At 39.3% G+C, this 17557-nt stretch overlaps 1 protein-coding gene across 1 annotated transcript in view; it reads left to right on the forward strand.

Annotated features, from left to right (window-relative positions):
- Positions 1 to 15654, forward strand: part of LOC124619812 (zinc finger protein 771-like) — a 161362-nt gene extending 145708 nt beyond the window's left edge. Inside the window, exon 4 of the mRNA XM_047146406.1 lies at positions 14921 to 15654. Coding sequence (XP_047002362.1) covers positions 14921 to 15032 — 112 coding nt within the window. The 3' untranslated portion in view covers positions 15033 to 15654. The remainder of the gene's footprint in view (positions 1 to 14920) is intronic.
- The last annotated feature ends 1903 nt before the right edge of the window (positions 15655 to 17557 follow it).

The raw sequence follows: 17557 nt of genomic DNA on the forward strand, positions 1-17557 counted from the left end.
TAGGGCCAGCTATGTCTCGCATGACCGCTGTTTCCTAAAACCATGCTAGTTTCTGCAGATGAGCTTCTCAGAGTCCTGAAAGATCATTATGTCTGAATTCAAAATATGTTCCATGATTCTACAGCAAATCGATGTCAGTGAAATTGGCCGGTAATTATGTGCGTACGATTTTCTACCCTTTTTATAGATTGCTATGACCTGGGCCTTCTTCCAGTCCTGTGGAACTTTCCACCGTTCCAATAATCTCTGATAGATGACGGTTAAGAATGGAGCTATATTTGTAGCATAGTCAACATATAATCTTACAGGGATACCGTCTGGGCCAGATGCCTTTCTGGCGTCTAAGGATCTTAACTGTTTTACAATTCCAGATACACTAAACACTATGTCAGCCATCCTTTCGTTTGTTCGATAATTGAATGGGGGAATGGTGCTGCAGTCCTCTATCTTAAACGATAGCGTGTTTGTCTTTACAGCATCCGAAATCCTTATCCTGTACAAGATTGTTACACATGCCAGCTGTCTTACTTCTTCAGTTGTGGTGATTAGCTCGTGATAGCCAAATTGAAATGGAATCTAAGTATCCATTGTTGTGTCAGCCTCTTTACTGCGATTCAGGGAAAAGGCACAGTACCTGTAGTGTGTTGCTTTGTTATGTTGTATGTGAATGTCACAACAAGCAATATTGTAGCCCAGCCTCTATGTCTGAAGTTAATGTACATCAAGAGCATATCTGCCAGCATCCTATTAGAAAATTCCATGTGGCAGTTCATCTGTAAGTGGTAGGTAATCATTCTCCTATGAACAATGTTGCTTTGTTAAATTGCTTCTGACACTAGCGTTGACTGATGTATTCTTCCACAATCAGATATTATTAGTTGTGGTGTTCCATGTGTCAGACTTATTCCTTTGACAAGAAGTATTGCAATTTCTGGAGCTTCTGCAGTCAGTACAGGCTTGGGGACAGCACAGCTGGTGAGATATGTACTGCACACTACTGACCATTTATTCCCATTTGTTGACTTACGAAATCTCACCAAGAGGTCAATTTAAATCCAGGGAAATGTAGCAACTGCAGGAAGAACTAGTAACAGATCTCCTGGGGGTAACTGTGGACTATAATTCCATCACTAGTGTTCCCTACAGTAACTTACATCATATTTGACATACCAGTAGAGACATGCCCAGTGATAAACAGTTTCCAGTTCTGTCATGGGTCTTTGCAAAACTCAAGTGACCTGATGTTGGAATATTATGAAAATGTGCCAGTAACACAGGCTGAAAACAGCTTGGATGATTAGCAACCATTTGTGTTCCATTGGCTTGTAATTCCTTTTATAAAATGTTCTATGTATTAACCTGAATTCTCCTTTGACAAAGTCTTTCTTCTCCAAGGCCTCTTTGGTCTTCGAAAATGCTGGCTTTTCACTTTACTCAGCTTCAATGTTTGTTAATGTAACAATGAGTGTGATGTCACCACCATTGTAAGGTTCCTTTCTTGGGCTTAATGAAATGCAGTTGATAGCCTTTGTTTGCATCCATTTTTGTATACAGCTAAGACATCTCATCGAAAAGTGTCACGGCTGATGAAGATTTCAATACCTCTTTAAGGATACAGAAAGATCTTTCTTTCTCCTACCTCCATAAAAATTAGATGTCTCCCTACATTAGTTCTTGTTGTGATTGTACCTTGCAAATGAAATCCTTTACAAAGCAGCTGTAGTTAAATCACATTCCACAGTAGTCTGTCACTTCATGAATCTGTCAAGGGCTTGGAAAATCTGTTATGGGTCTCACGTTTTCTGGATCAGGAAAGACACTTTTTAGTTATTATGGGTAGAATGCACCCTAGATGCTCTTACAGAAATTTATTCAAACAACTGGGGATTCTTATCATGCCAAGCCAATGCATCTTTTCACTAAATTGCTTTGTTAACAATAATAATACAATTTACAGAACAAGCAGTGAATATCATGATAATAATACAAGAAATAAACATGATCTTACAAAGATATAAAAAATCTCAGCAAACTTCAGAAAAGAGTACATTATTCAAGCATAAAATTATATGATAAACTTCCAGGCCATGTTATATCAGTTATTGGGGATAAGACTGAATTCAAAAAAGTAGCTTTATCTTTTAAATAGTTCTTTCTGTTCTTTACAAGAATTTTCCGACAATGTGTAATAATTAGTGAAATGTGTTTAATTTTAAGCATTCCTATAAGAAATGGCTATATAGCTCTGGTATATCAGTTGTTGACAAAATGCTTTTTGTATGAATTCTAATGTAAGCCTTATAATTTGTTTGTGTAACCATCATTACTACTATAATCTGTGTTGTTATTTGGACACTTGAACCTCGTATATCTGTTTACATATGATTTAGCTTGTAAGCCTCTTGACCATTTGCATAGAGTTATTATTGTAATAATCTCACACATTCTACACCCTAGTGATACACTCACATAGAGTATCCATGGAACTTGAAAATAAATAAATAGTTAACTTGTCACCCCAAGATTCTTTTTCCTTGGGCAATGAAGAGTCATTTTTCAGATTTAGGCAGTAACGTGCATCAAGGACACAATTCATCACTGTTGTCAAACAGGTTAGATGTTGAAGCATATTGTCCAACTGTGTTCAAAGGTGGCTGGATTGCCGCATGGACCAGATGGAATATCTTTGAACTCGTAAGGTGTTATGAGAGACTTCTTTTTCCAGTCATCTGTGTCAACCTCAATCTGCCAGTGGTCAGTTTGGGTATCTGTAGTGGAGATATACTTCCCTCCCTTCAGGTGATCCAAAATGCGATCAGCTTGAAGCAATGTGTATACATCCTTTCTGATGAGGCTGTTCAGCCACTCATAATCAACACAGAAAAACTATGTAGTATCTTCCTTCTTCACTAGGACCACAGAGGAGGACAATGTGATTGCTGAATGATGTCACTTCACAACATCTTCTTCACTTCTTCTGTATTTTTCATTATTCAGCTGGAGACAGCCAATATGAGTGGCGACAGATTTTTTTTGGGGGGGGGGGGGGATTGATCCCCAGTGTGTATTTGGTGTTTCACTTTAGTTTGTCTGATCTGCCTTGTCTGCACCCAAAATTGACAGAGAATACCCTACAGACAGCAACATTGTTCCTCAATCAAGGCAGAATCTGTTGGTGGCTGGATAGTGGTTTCCTTCAGTGGGTAATTGGTAATGGTAGAGTAGCATGAGTCTTCATTGATGGTACTGAGCTGACCCTGCTGGATAGGTTCGACGGGTGAGTTGCAGCTGTTCGTGGCAGTTGGTGACCCACAGCTCCCTCTCCCTGCTGACTTTTGAGGGTTATGATTCCCATTTTCATATATATTTTCTTTTTTGAAAGTGTGTAACATTTAGCAGTTATCTAGAGTTTCACATTTTAACTGAGCATCCAGACTGTTAACCACAACTCATCCCATTGATGGTGGTGGCATAAGAATGTGTTTTCTGTGGTAGACAGTTGCCCAAAGCAACCACTGTTGTATGAACTTGTTGGAGTGTCTTCGTCAATCGAGTATTTACATTTTCGACATTTTGTAATTGCTTGTGATGCCTACAGTAATTCACATTCAAGGACACCATTATGGCTGCATTCCACTAAAACTGGAAATTCAAAAAGGGTTGTGTTCTGCCCTTTGACAGTGGTCCTTCAAGGCATGTTCTTGATGGTGTATTTTCCATGTGCAATCTTCAGCAAAATGTGATGGCATCACCTACATAGCACAACGTCTTGTTTAGTTCTCATTGTTTTGGTGACGAAAAGCAGCTGAAACCACTCCACAGTGAATTAAATTACGGCAGCAAATTGGAAAGCAGCCTCAACCAGGGTAAGGAGATAGGTTTTTGCCACACAAGTCGGCTGTAGTCATCTGCAATTACCAAATGTCAAGTGAAATATTCATTGTTGCTTACCGGTCTTGTGCAAGTCTTTCAGTTGTATGTCATTGCAGCAACCTCTGTGTCCACAAACTGCCACAGTAATCCTACCACGGAAAAGGAGACCTACATTTTCATATGGAACCTGAGCCATGTGTCATTCCTGGTAAATTTTGATGTCATTGGGAGGTGAAGGCTAGGTTAAAGACAGATTGAAAAGTCGGTGGTCTGGCCAGGATTTGATCCTGCAATCTTTCAGTTTCCAGGTACACTCTTTATCACTAGACTAGCAGGCCCAAATACGTGGACAGAGTTGGCCTGATGTTTATTGTCTTGCAGCATAATGGTCATCAAATAATCTACTTTCTTTACAATAACATATAATGTGTTCAAGTCGTCCACAACAGAAACATACTGGTATATTTCTTTCATTCTCCAAGTGTCCTTTTTCTGCGCAGCTTTTGAATTGGTATTGGAGCCACCTGAATGTATGTTATCAAGAACTTACCTGGTGGTTGCAGCTTAAGCCCAGGGTTTTTGATGTCTTTCCTGAGTCAGTCTGCCTTATTGAGATTGGTGTCAATGATAAATGAAAATCTTGACTTAACTAATTGATGTCACTTAATGAAGTTCTCTGTTGTGTTGATATATGTCGACAGTATTCTGTGATACACATCCCTAGTGACATCCTTCATTAGTCTGAAACTTATTCAGCCTCCTTTGTAGTCAGGTTTACTGTGTGTCCAGTATCACTTCGTGTAAACAAATGTGTTACCTTCCCCTGCTGCTGGGCTCTGTCTCTCAATTGTTCTTCACTTATGAAGACCTGCTGTTGGTTGTCACCAAATGTTTGCTTTATTCCCACTGGAAGTTTGCCCCACCTCTTGAGCTTTTCATTGTGGTTATCAAAACTCTTCTGGATTGTATCGTAGAAGTAAAAGTAGGTGCTGACAAGACACATCATGTCATCCCAGCTGCTGCAATTATTATGACAAGGTCAGATCTCATTAACCATTTTGTTGGGATCTTGCACCCATCTTCAGGTGGTTTACATTCATTTACATGTTTCCATATTCAGTGCTGGAGCTCACCGTTTAAATAAAAGCAAATAATGTGATGATGACCTAATAGACACAACTCAAACAGAAATTTGTAAATGGATGTAAACCACCTGAAAATGAGAGCAAACCCAAAACCTGTCATGTGTTAAATAAAATCACCTTCTATTGTTTCTGGTAGTGGTTATTATTCTACACCCTATAAAGAAACTGTCATAGAGTTCAACTGCATCCATTGTGGACAAAAATTAATTTTATGTGCTGTTTGTATTTGGATTCCTTCTCATTAAGGTGAAGGCTCCATGTAGCCTTATTGAAGCAATGGCAGTGTCAGTGTCCAAGACACCCTATGACTCTTCCAAACTGTGTCTTTTAGAATCTTAAATGAATTACCAGTTATGACAGCAAGTCATCAACAAGAACTATCACTTCACACTGAAAGCACATTTACTGATCTCATGAAAGTACACGCAGAGCTGAACTGTCTGCCTCTGCAGAGATTTCTCCTAATTATATTTATAAAAGAATGTTTTAGAAATTTACAGTATTTCATAAACAGGTAAGTCCCAAAGTATTCTGGAAATCATAACTGCCAGATGATAAATAATTGTGAATGATGAGAGTCAAACTGATGACCTGCAGGTCATTTACCAATGACTATCAATGCTACACAGTGGCAGATGATGCACAGTATGTGCCAATATAGTTGTACAGTAACTTGTTCAGTTTCCAGAGTCCAGGTGATTATGTTACAGATGTTTTTCTAATAGTGATATTGCTCTAAATATTTAATCTACATATCACACAACTGTACCAACTGGTGATGAGATTTGAGTGATACTTGATTATTATTCATGGTAACTGATAAATACTGATAAATATTTAACTATCTCCATTACAATAAGTAAATAAGGAATGGAATTCCCTTCTCAAGCTGTAGGAGAAATACACACACACACACACACACACACACACACACACACACACACCTGTCTCCCTGCAGCTTGAGAAGGGAATTACTTTCCAAAAGCTCTGTACCTTATGTGTGTGTATATCTCAACAACACAGCCCTTCTGCCTTTAGGTGAGTTGCCTCTTTTATTCCTAAATAATTTGTGATTCTTAACCAATACTTTCCGTGCATCACAATAAGTAACTATTCTGTAACAGTGAGTTATGAGGTTAGTCATTATGACAAATTATAAATTTACTTGTATGAAAAAGAACACTGACTTTAGAAAACTCTCATGCTGTGGTTTGAGTGAAGTACCCTTCATTTCCAACTGTCCCCAATCTATCCCTCTCTCCTTGCCAAGAAAGGAGGTAATATACCAAAAACCAGGATAGTTTTGTGTACTTTTCTATCTACATGTACATCTGTAACCCGCAAACCACTGTGAAGTACACATCCCATTGTATGTGCCTATTGCCAATACTAAAAACTTTCTCAACATGATTATTCGCCAGCAGTTCTATAAACTTTCTTTCACAAGACAGAGAGAGAGAGAGAGAGAGAGAGAGAGAGAGAATTAATTGGTGAACTTTGTTCTTCCATCTGTTGTGTTACTTTTTTCTATTGTGTATTAATCCTTTTGTATCAGAACATCTATTATGTCTGTTGAACGGAACATTTATATAATACACTGAAATTGTTTCTTATCCTTACTATCTCACTGTAACAGAGTACTGCACTATACATCCCACAAATGTTTTGTTGCTTTTAGTCTGGGTTCCCAATTAACTTCTTTTGTTATGTATTCTGACCAATACTTTTTCATTTATGTTTTATTTTTCCATTCAATTTTTGATGTCCTTCACCACAAACATTTCAAATCCTTTTCTAGTCTCTGATCATTCTCATAATTTTTCTCACTGCTAGTTTCACCAGCTTTTGTGGTCTTTTGTGTAGATAACAGCATTATTTAAAGTGTTTCATTTTATCTCCTCAAGCTGTATAGTTTACCAAGCTGTTTTCATTTCTGACACTGCTGATTATTTTATGGCCGTCTTTGTTTGTGCTCCACATAAATCACTATGTCCACTCAACAATAAATTTTCAAAACCTTCTGCAGTTTCAACTGGGAGAGCAAAGTCAACTGTGAATCTTGTCATTGATATCCATCCCCTCTGTCGAACTCTAAATATTATACGTCAGTGGAGGTAAACTACAGCCCCAATTAAACTCTTTTAAACCAAAAGCTGTCTCCGCTGTTTTTTGTAATTATTAGAAATGGTACAACTGAGGCTATACATCACTCCTTGTGTGAGACATCAGACTTTCCTGGTAGCTGTAATTTTGAAACTGATCTCAGATATTTATCTAGGCTGTGACATCCAATGTTGTGTTGTTGTTTTCTTCAGTCCTGAGACTGGTTTGATGCAGCTCTCCATGCTACTCTATCCTGTGCAAGCTTCTTCATCTCCAAGTACCTACTGCAACCTACATCCTTCTGAATCTGCTTGGTGTATTTATCTCTTGGTCTCCCTCTACGATTTTTACCCTCCACGCTGCCCTCTAATACTAAATTGGTGATCCCTTGATGCCTCAGAACATGTCCTATCAATCGATCCCTTCTTCTAGTCAAGTTGTGCCACAAACTTCTCTTCTCCCCAATCCTATTCAATACCTCCTCATTAGTTATGTGATCTACCCATGTAATCTTCAGCATTCTTCTGTAGCACCACATTTCGAAAGCTTCTATTCTCTTCTTGTCTAAACTATTTATCGTCCATGTTTCACTTCCATACATGGCTACACTCCATACAAATACTTTCAGAAACGACTTCCTGCGCTTTCCTTGCCATTGCCAGTCTACATTTTATATCCTATCTACTTTGACCATCATCAGTTATTTTGCTCCCCAAATAGCAAAACTCCTTCACTACTTTAAGTGTCTCATTTCCTAATCTAATACCCTCAGCATCACCTGACTTAATTCGACTACATTCTATTATCCTCGTTTTGCTTTTGTTGATGTTCATCTTATATCCTCCTCCTTTCAAGACACTATCCATTCCGTTCAACTGCTCTTCCAAGCCCTTTGCTGTCTCTGACAGAATTACAATGTCATCGGCGAACCTCAAAGTTTTTATTTCTTCTCCATGGATTTTAATACCTACTCCGAATTTTTCTTTTGTTTCCTTCACTTCTTGCTCACTATACAGATTGAATAACATCAGGGAGAGACTACAACACTGTCTCACTCCCTTCCCAACCACTGCTTCCCCTTTCATACCCCTCAACTCTTATAACTGCCATTTGGTTTCTGTACAAATTGTAAATAGCCTTTCACTCCCTGTGTTTTACCCCTGCCACCTTCAGAATTTGAAAGAGAGTATTCCAGTCAACATTGTCAAAAGCTTTCTAAGTCTACAAATGCTAGAAACGTAGTTTTGCCTTTCCTTAATCTGGCTTCGAAGATATGTCGTTGGGTCAGTATTGCCCCACGTGTTCCCATATTTCTATGGAATCCAAACTGATCTTCCCCGAGGTCAGCTTCTACTAGTTTTTCTATTTGTCTGTAAAGAATTCGCGTTAGTATTTTGTAGCTGTGACTTATTAAACTGATAGTTCAGTAATTTTCACATCTGTCAACACTTGCTCTCTTTGGGATTGGAATTATTATATTCTTCTTGAAGTCTGAGGGACTTGCGCGTGTCTCATACATCTTGCTCACCAGATGGTAGAGTTTTGTAAGGACTGGCTCTCCCAAGGCTGTCAGTAGTTCTAATGGAATGTTATCTACTCCCGGGGCCTTGTTTCGACTCAGGTCTTTCAGTGCTCCGTCAAACTCTTCACGCAGTATCGTATCTCCCATTTCATCTTCATCTACATCCTCTTCCATTTCCATAATATTGTCCTCAAGTACATCATCCTTGTATAGACCCTCTATATACTCCTTCCACCTTTCTGCTTTCCCTTCTTTGCTTAGAACTGGGTTTCCATCTGAGCTTTTGATATTCATGCAAGTGGTTCTCTTTTCTCTGAAGGTCTCTTTAATTTCCCTGTAGGCTGTATGTATCTTACCACTAGTGAGATAAGCCTCTACATCCTTACATTTGTCCTCTAGCCATCCCTGCTTAGCCATTTTGCACTTCCTGTCGATCTAATTTTTGAGACGTTTGTATTCCTTTTTGCCTGCTTCATTTACTGCATTTTTATATTTTCTCCTTTCATCAATTAAATTCAATATTTCTTCTGTTACCCAAGGAGTTCTACTAGCCCTCTTCTTTTACCTACTTGATCCTCTGCTGCCTTCACTACTTCATCCCTCAAAGCTTCCCAATTATTCTTCTACTGTATTTCTTTCCCCCATTCCTGTAAATTGTTCCCTTATGCTCTCCCTGAAACTCTGTACAACCTCTGGTTCTTTCAGTTTATCCAGGTCCCATCTCCTTAAATTCCCACCTTTTTGCAGTTGCTACAGTTTTAATCTACAGTCCATAACCAATAGATTGTGGTCAGAGTCCACATCTGCCCCTGGAAATGTCTTACAATTTATACCTGGTTCCTAAATCTCTGTCTTACCATTATCTAATCTATCTGAAACCTGTCAGTATATCCAGGCTTCTTCCATGTACACAACCTTCTTTTATGATTCTTGAACCAAGTGTTAGCTAAGATTAAGTTGTGCTCTGTGCAAAATTCTACCAGGCGGCTTCCTCTTTCATTTCTTAGCCCCAGTCCCTATTCACCTACTACGTTTCCTTCTCTCCCTTTTCCTACTACTGAATTCCAGTCACCCATGACTATTAAATTTTCGTCTCCCTTCACTACCTGAATAATTCCTTTTATCTCATCATACATTTCTTCAATTTCTTCGTCATCTGCAGAGCTAGTTGGCATATAAACTTGTATTAATGTAGTAGGTTTGGGCTTTGTGTATATCTTGGCCACAATTATGCGTTCACTATGCTGTTTGTAGTAGCTTACCTGCATTCCTATTTTTTTATTCATTATTAAACCTACTCCTGCAGTACCCCTATTTGACTTTGTATTTATAACCCTGTATTCACCTGACCAAAAGTCTTGTTCCTCCTGCCACTGAACTTCACTAATTCCCACTATATCTAACTTTAACCTATCCATTTCCCTTTTTAAATTTTCTAACCTACCTGCCCGATTAAGGGATCTGACATTCCACGCTCTGATCCGTAGAACACCAGTTTTCTTTTTCCTGATAATAACGTCCTCTTGAGTAGTCCCCGCACGGAGATCCAAATGGGGGACTATTTTACCTCCGGAATATTTTACCCAAGAGGAGGCCATCATCATTAACCATACAGTAAAGCTGCATGCCCTCGGGAAAAATTACGGCTGTAGTTTCCCCTTGCTTTCAACCGTTCGCAGTACCAGCACAGCAAGGCCGTTTTGGTTAGTGTTACAAGGCCAGACCAGTCAATCATCCAGACTGTTTTTTGCCCCTGCAACTACTGAAAAGCCTGCTGCCCCTCTTCAGGAACCACGCGTTTGTATGGCCTCTCAACAGATACCCCTCCATTGTGGTTGCACCTACGGTACGGCTATCTGTATCGCTGACGCATGCAAGCCTCCCCACCAACGGCAAGGTCCAAGAGTTTTGCTAAAAATGTTTCCCCTTTATACAGTATATACTTATATATGATGTATATTTAAAAATAAAATATATAAAATATATTAAAAATATATACACATGTGTATAAATGGGAACCGTTTTTTGCAAAAATCTTGATAAGTTCATGACCGATTTCCTTCAAATTTTTATGCAATACTGTAATAACTTTTCAGACAGTTATAGGCTATATATTATTAAGATACTTGTGGTATATAAATATATAAATAAAATCTATACTACTTTGCAAAGACAAGTAATTGCTTAATGTTGTTACCAAAATTTTATAAATTTCTTAACTGAATTAGTTCACATTTTTACATGTAACTCTTACGAACATTTGGAGGAACTTAGGCTACATATTTTTAAATATACATCATATATAAGTATATACTGTATAAAGGGGAAGTATTTTTAGCAAAACTCTTGAAAAGTTTTTCACCAATTTACCTCAAATTTTTACTGACATAGTCTACATTTTTAAATCTGCATTGATGTGATAAAAGTCATGGATACCTCCCGACATCATGTAAAACCTCCTGTTGCAGCGTAGTGCAGCAACTCGATGTGACATGGACCCAACAAGTGTCAGAAGTCCCTTGCAGAAAGACTGAGCCAGGCAACATCTATAACTATACATACATGCAAAAGTGTTGCCATTGGAGGATTTTGCTCACAGATTGACCTCTTGACTATGTCCCAATGATGTTCACTGGGATTCATGTCAGACGATCTTGGTGGACAAATCATTCACTCGAATTGTCCAGCATGTTCTCCAAACCACTTGCGAACAGTTGTGGCCATGTGACTAGCTGCACTGTCATCCATAAAAAACTTATTGTTGTTTGGGAACATGAAGCCCATGACTGCCTGCAAATGGTCTCCAAGTAGCCAAATATAACTATTTCCAGTCAGTGCTCAATTCAGTTTGACCAAAAGGCCCAGTCCATTCCATGTAAATACAGCCCACACCATTATGAAGCCACCACCAGCTTGCACAGTGCTTTGTTGACAACTTGAGCCTTTGGCTTTATGGGGTCTACGCCACACTCTAACCCTATCACCAGCTCTTACCAACTGAAATCGAGATTCATCTGACCAGGCCATAGTTTTCCAGTCATCTTGGGTCCAACCGATTTGGTCACAAGCCCAGGAGAGGCATTGCAGATGATGTCATGCTGTTAGCCGAGGCATGTGCGTCATTCATCTGCTGCCATAACCCATTAACACTAAATTTCACTGCACTGCCCTAATGAGTATGTTCATTGTATCTCTCACGTTGAGTTCGGCAATACTCCAAATTGTTGTTGATGGTTTTCCTATTACTAGCACTAAAATTGCAGCTTCAGTAACCACGGATGCTGTTTTAATTTAGTTGTTTTGTTTGTACAACACAGCTGGCTGGACAAACCTCCGAGCCATACTTCTGATCATTTGAGAAATTATTTTGCATTATGAAATTGTATTTATATTTGGGATGGAGTGCTGCTGTTGCCTACAGAGGACCCTGCTCTTTGGGTTGTAGTCCCGTCCTCCCTTCAGCATGAGGTTGTGCTTTTATTACATACGGATACACTGGTGTGTGTTGTGTACAAAAACATTAGCACATAGTCTTTCAGCCAGGAACTGTAGAGGAAATAGTGCGAGTTGTTGCAACCTGACCACATTGTGCCAACCATCAGGTGGCTCCCCATGCTTCTTTATGACTGTGGCCGGATTCACAGCAGCCTTGGGAATGAATTCATGTTGACTTTGTGGGACCATTTTTGCATTTCTACTTGCTTGTTGTAATTTATGTTTATCTTAAGTTTCCATATATGGTGCATTGTCTGTCTGCTTTTGTGGCAGCAACAATTTCCTCTTTGTCAAAAACTTTTGCATGTAAAGTCTTCCATATACGTTAGTTACTGACAACTGTGCCCCACTGCATACTCTTAACAAAAATCTGAGCATACGGAATATGTTCTCAGATATTTGGGTGGGTCGAAGACTTAAATAATAGAACCCGGTACATTGTCCAGGATGGCAAGTGTATGTCAGAGACAATGGTATTGTCAGGAGTGCCTAGAACCACTCTTGTTCTCTGTATACATAAACAATCTGATAGACAGGATGAGGAGCAATCTGTGACTATTTGCTAATAATACTGTGGTGTATGGGAAAGTGTCATCAATGAATGTCTGGAGGATACTGGATGATTTAAACAGAATTTCTGCATGATGAGATTAATGGCAGCTTGCTCTAAATATGGAAAAATTGAAGGTAATGCAGATGATTAGGAAGACAATCCTGTCATGTTTGAATACAGTGTGTGGTGTGCTGGTATACACAGTCGCATTGGTTAAATACCTAGGCATAAGATCGCAAAGCGATATGAAATGGAACACGCACATAAAGTTGGCAGTAGGGAATGTGAATAGTCTACTTCAGTTTATTGAGAAAATTCTAGGAAAGTGCAGCTCATCTATAAAGTAGATCACACATAGAACAATAGAGTGATCCATTCTTGAGCAGGCCCTATTGTTCAAGTGTTTTGGATCCCCACTAGGTCTGATTAAAGGAAGACATCAAAACAGTTCAGAGGCTTGCTACTAGTTTTGTTGTCAGTGGTTTTGGTCAATACGTGAGTATTGTGGACATGCTCTGTAAACTCAAATGGGAATTCCTGGAGGAAAGACAATGTTCTTTTTGCGAAAAACTTTTGAAAGTGTTTAGAGATCCAGCAATTGCATCTCAATGCTGACTAATTCTTCTGCCACTAACGTACATCTCGCATAAGGACTGTGAAGAGAAGAGAAGAGAAATTGGGGCTTGTATGGAGCTGTATAGGCAGTCATTTTTACCTCACTACATTTGCAGGTGGAACTGGAAAGAAATGGCTAGTAGTGGTACAGGGTTTTATTAATTCTGTTCTTTGAGCAAACTAAAAGCTGGGTTCCAAGCCTTACTTAGTTGACAATGGCCATCTTGACTCAGAAGTGCATTGAATACGCAGACTTCCACTGATCCCGGTAAGAAACAGCCCCATAAGGTTCTGACATGCCATCACACCTCAGCACTCTAGCAGTTCATGCTGTGTCCAGAGGAGGGATCTGTGAAGTGAAATGCTGCACCGATTAAGGGCAGAACTCACACTCAAGACATATGTACTGTGGTTAGTATAATGTGGGTGTAGATGTATATGTAGAAGATAAAAACCATTTCTACTTTTCACACATATAAAATCAGTGTTCTGTATTCCATCATCTTTCGGCTGTGCATCCAGGATAGTTGTTTACTAATCTGATATTCTTGTCAGTTTTAAGCTGCCCCCATACTATTTGTTGATTTTTAGTTGATTATTAATTGCTATAACCTGGCTCTTTGGAAAATATTAAGCACTGGACTGTCACAAGTAGCCAGGGTTCAGAGAACAACTTACCCCAAGGTACATGCATCATTAATTAAAATTCTGACTGTGAGTATACAGCAAGTGCCCTGCCTGTTCTTGTACACTGTTCTATAATTCATTCCCTATCAAAATGTTTTAATAATAAAGAAGGAGGTTACAATATGTGAACATTTTTGTAAAACACAGCTATTTTATTCTACTTTAAATTCAGGCAACATGTCCCCACTTGTTTAGATTACATTCATACTATAGTTACAGTCACTCATCTGTCACTAACTTATATGAGTTTACTATTGCCGATTCCTTGCTGTTTGATCATCTTTTCATTATATAACAACTACCCTGATATGGAATTAATGCTGTGCTTCAAAATTCTCACTCTGCTCACACACGTACGCATCCTACTCTTGTGATGGCTTGGGCTGTATAATCTTTCCACAAAATACTTCACTGTTATGTGTGATCACGGGAAACACGGGCACTTGAGATCTGCCCTGCAAACATGCTCTGGCTCAACCGACTCACTCCTTCATGCCAAACAATCTACAGGCACCAGTCTCTCCCTTCTAGAGGTATGGGGCATCTGTGTCAGCAATGCCACAGTGCTGTAGCAAAGACGTGTAAGGGTAGATTAGATCCTTCAAGTGTAGGATCGATATCTGTACCCTTACACCATGTACATTCTAAGAATCTGTAGGTTTCACTTTGTCACGAAGGTACTGCATAGATTATTTACATGGATGTAGTGTTGTCAGTATTAAATGTCAGTAATTGAAATTTACTGATGTTAATATTACTGGTTACTGACAGATATTGTTACTTCTGATAATGATAGATGACAACTCCTTACAGTTACTGCCCTAGAATAATATTTCAGTATCATATGTTAATTTATCAACTTAACAACATCTCTTTGTTATGTGTTCCACTATGATGTTTACAAAGGTTGTATTAACTCTGTTGCAGGCACATGCAGTCCCACAGCAGTGAGCGATCTTTCTCCTGTCCTGTGTGTAACACACATTTCACACAGCTGTACACCCTCCTGACACACCTTCATGAAAAACATTCTACTTAACAATGATGATCACATGTCGTTGTGAGAGCACAACACAAAATGTGGAAAAATGCAACAGTTACCATGGACACTACATCATATTTACTGATGTGTTTAATGATGTCCATGTAATGACACAGGCACTGATCACTGTAAGTTAAGGGTACTTATCCCTTAAATAGGCTGGAGATACAGAGAGAAAAACCAACTGATTAGCCATTCACTTGTGTGTTACTAGATTTTCAAGGTAATTTAGGCACACTGTGATAATATATTATCAGACAGTTTGGTACATATCCTCTCTTCTCTAGCAAGCATTGTGATTTGCAAAGCTTTCCCCACATTTCTTTGCAAATCACAAAATCATAAATGACAGATGAATGTCTCCTCTTTTGCTTATATTCCAGGCATTTGATTGCAGTAACATACAAGTCTAAGTGCACATATAGCATGCAAAATACTAAAATTTACGTAGCCACGGGTGACCATACAGATAACCTGGTCTGTAATGACTTAAAAGTTGCTGGAAATTATCTGGACATAAAAAGTTTTGCTGAGGAAAAAGGTACAACAGTAACTGTAGTTCTACTAGTTCTGCAAACTAATGGCAACAATACAATAAATAATTATTTATGGCCATTGATTTTGTTTTTCTTTGAAAGTGGGAGAAACAAAGTGAGACAAAGCATATCCAAGTGAGTTTTTTCAGAAACTACAGCCAAGGTTATTAGCAGTGGAGCAGACAAGAGAAAACAGGTAATATGGTGCAACTCTGAGAGTGTAAGTAAAAAAAAAAGTTCAAGGTACCAGTAGAAGTAGTTCACAGTTATCACAACTATAGACCGAAAAGAAAGGAAAGACCTGCAACTTTTACAGTGGTTAATCAAATAGTAGATAAAAAGAAAATATCAGCTGTAAAACACGCAAGGTGCCTCACACTTTGTTTTGTTCTGTCTCATACTATATTTCAGAGTAACTAAAGCAAAGAGTGGAGCTATGTGCTACATACTGCAGTAGATTCATCTCTCTTATCAATGTCTCATACAGTCAGTAAAAAAGAAAAAAAGCCTTCTAAAGAAGTGAGAGTATTGCCATCTTGAGGTGTCGAGTACTCCGCCAGTTACCAGCATCATTCTTGCATGGTATTTCAACAGCATGACTCCAGGTGCTACCTGAGACTGCTCATCAAGTGGAATGGGTCTAGTATTTATAGCTACTCTCTTCCTCCCCCCATCGTCGATTCCAAGTGTTCCATCTGTGGTCTACTCCCACTGGCAGCGTCCTTAGGCATTTCATTCTTGGTCTGTTGCAGTACCAGGTGTTCTCTCTGCAGTCTGCTCCCACTAAAATCATTCTCAGGCATTCCCTCTTCGGCCTAGTGCATCAGGCCAAATACTGGTGTGGCATCTGCAGTTCTATGCACATGTCTGCATGCTGGCATTCCGTTGTCAGTCCTTTGTGGTTCCAGGTATTCTCTTTGTAATTTGCTTCCACTGGAAGGGCTCTGTGATCTGTCACCTTCACCTGGTGCTGTATTTAGGGTTTGTTTCCCATGTCCACACCCTCAATTCTTCTTTTTGTGGGATTCTAAAGCTGCTCTTATTGTGTTTCCAGCAACTCCAGTGCAGGCTCCCAGGCTGTATTGAGTTGGTACCCAGTGTCTCGATTCATCAGGTTGTTCATCACATATATCAATATAGACTCTCTTATAACACTGTCCCAGTATCTGGGGGGTCTGTGCCAGAACCCTTGTTTCATCATAGTTCATGGAGTGATTGAGTTCCAGACAGTGCTCGGCAATGGCTGACTGAGTTGCCTGTCTTAGTTGGGTGTGCCTCTCATGTCCTTTCCATCTGATGTCCACTGTCCCAGTTGTCTGGCCAATGTACCGTATGCCACATTGGCATGTTATATTACATTTCATATTCCCAGGTCAACTTTTACAGTTTCCAGTAGACCTCTTATTTTGTTAGGTGGACAGAACACGTACTTGATGTTGTGCTTCCTGAGAATCCTGCTGATTTTGGCAGAAATAGATCCTTCATAGGGCAGATAAGCCATATTCTTGCTCTTCTAGATCATGTGGCGGGTTGAAGACCTTCTAAATCTGTTTGGCCGTGTAACAACTCTTGCAGAACACTAGTCGTAGATGCTATATTTCCACTGTCAGACTATCTGTGTCTGACAAAGTATATGCTCTGTGAACCAACATCTACAGAACTCTGTTCTTCTGGACTGAGTGGTGACAGCTGCTGGCTTGCAGGGATAAATCGGTGTGTGTAGGCCAAAGAAGCCATCTGCGCTCCATTTGAAAAGTACATCCAGAAACAGAAATTGGCCATTATTTTCCAGTTGCATGGTGAACTTAATATTTGGGTGGTGTGAGTTCAGATGTTTCAGAAACTCATTGATCCTAGCCCTACCATGAGGCCAGATCACAAAAATATCACCCGTATACCTAAAGAAGCGTGAGGGTTTGTATCTAGTCATCCCTAATGCCTCATTTTCAAATCTCCCCATGAACCCATTATGGAGACAAAGAGCTG

The sequence above is a fragment of the Schistocerca americana genome, chromosome 6 (genome assembly GCF_021461395.2).
Source record: "Schistocerca americana isolate TAMUIC-IGC-003095 chromosome 6, iqSchAmer2.1, whole genome shotgun sequence".
NCBI lineage: Eukaryota > Metazoa > Arthropoda > Insecta > Orthoptera > Acrididae > Schistocerca > Schistocerca americana.